General features: G+C 35.1%; 1 protein-coding gene across 1 annotated transcript in view; it reads left to right on the plus strand.

The window, feature by feature from the left end:
* LOC143233318 (forkhead box protein F1-B-like) overlaps positions 1-5,608 on the plus strand; it is a 41,611-nt gene extending 36,003 nt beyond the window's left edge. Inside the window, exon 2 of the mRNA XM_076469444.1 lies at positions 3,016-5,608. Coding sequence (XP_076325559.1) covers positions 3,016-3,179 — 164 coding nt within the window. The 3' untranslated portion in view covers positions 3,180-5,608. The remainder of the gene's footprint in view (positions 1-3,015) is intronic.
* The last annotated feature ends 1,255 nt before the right edge of the window (positions 5,609-6,863 follow it).

The raw sequence follows: 6,863 nt of genomic DNA on the forward strand, positions 1-6,863 counted from the left end.
TTTTAATTAGTATGTGTGTGTTTTCTTATAGCAAAGGCACATCGGGCTATCTGCTGAGCCCACCAAGGGGAATCGAACCCCTGATTTTAGCGTTGTAAATCTGTAGACTTACCGCTTTTAATTAGTAACTATTCAGTATGATATTATATCGGTTATTCACATGCATTTCTAAATATAAATCTAAGTTCAATAAACATCATTATAAGATAGTAAATCCGTCACACTAGCTCCTTAATGTTTGATTCATTCTAAATTCTCGATCATTTGACAGAAGCAATGTTACAAAGGGTATTCTTACCGGTAGAGGATTTTTGAGAGGTTTTTCCGAGAAAATATATTACTGTAGCAAGATTGGTAAACGATTAGAGCCAAGACGAGCATTGTCTATATCAAATGGTTCTGAAAAAAATACCCCATTTGAATTTACAAAGTTGTTGTTGTTTTGAATTAAAATGGACTATCTGTGCTCTGCCCACCACGGGTATTGAAACCCGATTTTTAGCGTTGTAAGTCCGCAGATATACCGCTGAGCCACTGGGGAGCATTTACAAAGTTAAATCCATGGTTAAGAAAGAGAAGCTTCTGACCCCAGTGACCGTTCAAATTAAGCTGGACATATCTCTAGGTAACGTTAATAAGAAAGTAAACAAACACTTGATCAAACATTCAGAAACTTCAGCAACAACTTGAACAAAAATGGCGTAAAAGTTGAAAACACAGTAATCCCAACTGAGCACATGTTGGTAATCCAGAGTCTTCCTCGTAATAGTTTCAATAAGCTTTGAACTCATGGTCTGCCTAAACCTTTTCTTTGAACTGCTGTAGTTCATCCGCAACCTATAGAAAGTGATATTATGAGTCGATTAACACTAATCTTGCAATTCTGTGCAGATAACTACGATGTCAGACATTACTTTGTAATCAAAGTCACACTAGTGGGGTTAAAAATGGTTGTTGTTCTATCTCTCTCCTACCTTCAGAAAGATGGTTCATCACATTCATACAAAACAATTACAAATAGTAATCAAGTCAATAGCAGTATTTATATGCCTTTGCTAAATAGCAAAACTGAATTGGTTCTGTGGAGGCATTTGCTACCCCTCTTTTGTATTTTTTTTTTAAACTGACGATGGATTAGTAATTTTAAGAGGAACAGGGGACGTAAAACTTCGTTCCAATAAAGTTTAATTAGTTCATGTATTTATATTCATTTAAAGTTTTCATCGCTACCAAGTGTAGTTTATTCTGGAGAGTTCTCATCACTACTAAGTTTTGGTTTATTCTGGAGAGTTCTCATCACTACTAAGTTTGGTTTATTCTGGAGAGTTCTCATCACAACCAAGTTTGGTTTATTCTGGAGAGTTCTGATCACAACCACGTTTGGTGCAACCTGGAGAGTTCTAATCACTACCAAGTTTGGTTTATTATGAAAAGTTCTAATCACTATTAATTTGTAATTTCCTGGAGAGTTCTCATCAATACCAAGTTTGGTGTATCCTGAAGAGTTTTATTACTACTAATTTGATGTATTCTGGAAAGCTCTTATCACTACCAATTTGGTGTATTTTGGAGATGCAGTACCTGACCGTTATTGTTAAGTGATATATTAGATATAAGGCAGCTATTCAACAGCGCCTCCTATCAAATATAATATTACTCTAATCCAGTAAAAATTTTACCACCATTCTTAAAACGTGCCCACGGTCCCAAAGTGAAGTACACGATTTTGCAGCAAAGGGACGCGAATTATGGGTCCTTAGACACTCAACTTAATACACTAGTCACCACGCCACGTGCGGCCAGAGTTGATGAGAAAATTTGAAAGAACCTCCTTATATTCTATATTCATCGTCAAAAACGTCGGGTTATCTGTGTAAACTAGGTGATACAAGGGATTTATATTGTAATGTAAATCTACACACTGGGATATTTGTGTTCTTTCTACAACTGGTGTTTGATCTTCAGGTTTTTGTATCGTTGTGAATTCGTAAACTACCGCCGCTGTATCGTAGGATCCATAAAACAGAGAGACTAGAGCGAAATAGTATAATGGTTGTTATTAGGCACAGCGATTTAAAGAGGGCATAACTGAAATAACTATTTATTTAATGCAGTTGATGCCAACTAACATAAAATGTCACAGCTTCGCTGAAGGCTTCAAAGAGTTCCTCATGATTCACAGGGGACTCAATGTATCAGTAAAGTTCCTTCATTACCCCTAGTTACTTGTATAGCTAACTCAGGGGGGTTGTACCCGAAAAGGGATTGGTTAGGGCGTCCGTCCGCGGGATACTTGAACACGAACGCGAATTGGATCCCGCTTGTCTGAGAGTAAAAGTACGAACATAGTTTCAAACATGGCGGTACCCTAATTCTGAGGGGACCAGAACACTATATTCGTTGCCATGGTTATATTCAGCGACGTGACCTTCTGGGGAGATGTTTTAACCTGTATAACAAAGGAGATTAGGATACGCTCAGACGTACCCGGAGCCCGTCTACTACTGTTGGTTGTGCTAGCTTCCAAACTGTATAGGAGGACTTTGTTTGTAGTTTAACACAAAACTACACAATTTGTGCTAGGCTCGAAACCCGTTTTCTAGTGTTATAAGTGAGCAGACGTACCTCTGTGCCAGAGGGGTAGGTAGCAGGGCGTTGAAAAGGCTAGCTGGACCAAAACACAATTATACAAAGTATAATTTCATACGTGCGTTCGTTGTTAAGCACAAAAGCTACACAATGTGCTATTTGTGGTTTGCTCACCGCGGTTATGAACTTAATTTGTAGCGGAACAAGCCTTCAGGTGTTTTGTCAAGTTCTTGTACAAAGTTATGAGCTAAATTAATAATGTTTATTAACATATTTATTACGTATTAAAGTCATTAACAGAAAACACAGTTAATTACAAAATTTTATAAATCGTTTGTAAGAAAAGTGTTTTTTTTATATTTTAGAAAAGAATTAATTCTATAATTTTATAAGTGTATACAAGTAAATCTTGTTCATGTTTTACAGGTATCAGATTTCAAGGAGGGCCAAGCGACAGGAAGCCCAACTACGCCATTATGCCACTGCCCCCAACAATAACACCACCTAGTGGTGGTCTCCAAACTATGTCAAGCCTGAACTCTTCGGCGTCGAATGCATCATATTTCGAGGCCAAATACGGCATCCAATAAAAAACAGGAATGAAGACACAACAGTTATTATTTACCTTTGAATAAACAAGTATTGTAAGCATGGTAAAGTGGTTCCAATTAGCTTCAAACTCTTACTGTTCTACTGGTGGTGTTTCTAGCTTCGTCAGAAAAGCTTCTAGATGTTACACTTCTGGAGAACCAACATCAAATTCGCGCTTTTTCATTTAGTTTAAATACTCATTTCCTTTTTCAATGTGTTTATAGCGTCTGGAAAAACCAGGGAAAAAAATGTGCGAGATTTTACGAGATGTCACTTGTTTTATTGCTGCTAGATTAGTATACTCATTGCAAGCATTTTTAGCAGAAAAAATCTAATTTTTGTTAATAACGTTGCCAGTGTTCACGGTAACCTTTAAAGTTCGACGAGTGAAAATCGTTACCAGAAAATATTGCGGAATGAATAATATAAATATGTGTGTGTGGGTATTAAGACAAAACACCAGAAACATTTGTTATATAATAATTAGTTGTGTTTTTTTTAATACATCATATCGAATGTAAGCTCAAAACACGAATTTAGCAAATAAAAGTTAATATTAACTCAATTTCTGGAAAGGTGTGGAAGAATTACGAATCAGTTGTTAGTTGTTACAAGTGTAATGACATTAACTTAAGCGTTTGATGAAACCCAAGTACAAAGCGTTTAGTGTAGGTTAAAAAAACAACAACAGTAATTTCAAATAGCTAGGTCTGTGAGCTCTTTATTTAGGATTTAAATTTCCACTTAGCGCAAACCATAGCGACGCTAAATATTTCCCTGTTGTAATATATATGCAAAAAAATCACTGATTATTATTTCCCTGTTGTATTTTTTACGGTTTAGTAACAACACACTTCGTTTGTTTGTAGTTTGCTACAACCAGTCAAATCAAATAACAAATCTATTAAATTCATTAACCAAAAAATCTGGGACAAATTATTGCACAACTTAATCGTACTTATAAACCAGTTCTATACAGTGATAAGAACAGGTTTTATAATTGACAAATTAATTACATAAATATTATCAAATTATCAGGATTAAAACTGCATTTTTAAAGATCGAAAGCTAACAAGTTAAAGTTAATAACAGTTGAGTTTAACGGTTGTTAATACGATACGCAATTAAATCTTTAAACGTTTACGTTTTCGAAAATTAATCATTTGGTTACTTGTTTATTTTAGCCGTATGCCTTAAGATGTTTCATAGTAAAACTTCCCACATAAATCAACAGAAATGCTTATATAAAATAGTATTACATATTAATATGTCTCTAGAAAAACATTTAGTTTATCGCGATATAAAATATTATATTTTGCTCTAGTCATCTCCTACAAACACGAGACAAAGAGAAACGTAAATCCATTTACTGAGAACTAGGCCTTGTTTCTTTAAGTTTGTATTATTTACTAAAACGTAGTAGCGCTGTTTTCTTCTTTCATTGATGTAATCTAAATCTGGTTTTAAAATTAATTAATTAGAGTGAAATTCATCAGTAACTTTACATACGAACAAAAATAATTATCTGTGGAATATATCCCCACTCCTAAATAAAAAAAAACCAACTACAACAACACAAACAAGCAAAACAAATAACAGAGCAACTTCCATTAAAGTAGCAAGTATTTTCCATTTTTTAGAGCAGTTCCTACCTTAATCAAATGTTTATTTAAGTTTAAATAACTTAAATGAAAACTGAATTGTCATCTAAGCCCTGATTTAAATAGTTTTTTGTTATCGTAAAGTAAAAATGTTATCTATTGCTTGGTCGTGTTGTCCACAGATGTTTGAGATATTTCTCACACGTATATCCTTTAGAATGACGTCATGCAAATACCAGGGTATAACCAGTATTTAATTGGTAATGAAATAATACTGTTCTTTATGTACATAAATGAGCCTTATTTGTCATATTTTGACTCCCACTGAAGTATTAACAGTACACGAAGGGGCTTATAACTCTAAAACCAGGATTCGAACCTTGTGAGCACTCCTCAGGTTCCACATTGGGCAATTTTGCAGTTCAGTAAAAAGAGAAGTGAAGTGTCATTTCACGTTAAAATTGTCAGCAAAAAGTCCGATGTCTAATAGTAAATTGACAATGACTGACGTCATAATGAAGTGGTTTTATTTTGGAGAACTTACAATATGTTTCGATAGAACACTGGTCTGAAAAAGAGAGACCAATATTCAGCTGTAACATTTAATATACTTCCCAGAGTATAACAATTTATCTAATGTTATATATCGTGTTTGTCAGTTTACTCTTATATTAACATAATATGTTTCCACATGCAACAAAAATCCTATGTTTAATAGTAGTACGTGAATAATAATCATTTAATAGGATACGCTGAGTTAAAAATATAGTTGTAAAGCTTTGTATGTTTTACTTTCTTACGCGCATAATAAAAACAAGTGTATCTTACACATTGTTTGTTTGTTTGTTTTTGAATTTCGCGCAAAGCTACTCGAGGGCTATCTGCACTATCCGTCCCTAATTTAGCAGTGTAAGACTAGAAGAAAGGCAGCTAGTCATCACCACCCGCCGCCAACTCTTGGGTTACTCTTTTACAATGAATAGTGGGATTGACCGCGCGTTATAACGGCTGAAAGGGCGAGCATGTTTGGTGCGACGGAGATACGAACCTGCGACCCTCTTTATACATTGAGTAGTCTCTCTGTATCTGATAGGAATGTGTTAAAATACTACAAATGTTGTTTGAATATTTGTGTATAGAAGCCTTTAACTTTTGTTGTGCATTGTTTATTTCTTGAACTAGTCGTTTTAAGATACAAATCACATTAAAAGTATGTCTCAGCTTCACCTGAAAACTGCCTGAGAAAACGTTATCAGTCTCATTAAAAAATAAGCAATTAGTACTATGTGAACAGCTGTTATTTCGTACTTTTTAACATCTTAAGGCCTGGCATGGCCAAGCGCGTAAGGCGTGCGACTCGTAATCCGAGGGTCGCGAGTTCGCGCTTGCGTCGCGCTAAACATGCTCGCCCTCCCAGCCGTGGGAGCGTATAATGTGACGGTCAATCCCACTATTCGTTGGTAAAAGAGTTGGCGGTGGGTGATGATTACTAGCTGCCTTTCCTCTAGTCTTACACTGCTAAATTAGGGACGGCTAGCACAGATAGCCCTCGTGTAGCTTTGTGCGAAATTCAAAAAACAAACATCTTGACATTAGCGATGCAAGTTTGACATTAGTATTTTAAAATAAATTGACTTTTAAATGCTTTTGAAGTAGAGTTAAGTAAAGCCTTTGTCTTCTGTTAATTGTTGTCTAAGTACGTTTAAATAAGGCACTTAACTCTCAAACGAAAGTGGTGTAATTTAGAAATATATCGCTTCGATAAACAATTAACTTATTTCTGTGAGGGCTCTGCTGTTAAACTAAGAATTATTTTGTGTTCAACTTTCTTGACTAAGATCTCAGAAATATACCAATAGGAATTGTAGAATCCAATTTCAAAACGAATACCGCGGTTTCATTAACGTATTTAAAAACAAACAAACTTGGAGGCAAATCATTGATCTTTTTAAAGAATTGTTCAAAAATACACGTGGTGTAGAACGTCGAATGTTAGCGGAAGGAAGCGCAACAGCTCATAAATGACATCATAACATCTTCCTCTCACGAAAAATATTGAACAATAAAAACCTAAAGGCGTTT

This window comes from Tachypleus tridentatus, chromosome 12, assembly GCF_004210375.1.
Source record: "Tachypleus tridentatus isolate NWPU-2018 chromosome 12, ASM421037v1, whole genome shotgun sequence".
In the NCBI taxonomy this organism is placed as follows: Eukaryota; Metazoa; Arthropoda; class Merostomata; order Xiphosura; family Limulidae; genus Tachypleus; species Tachypleus tridentatus.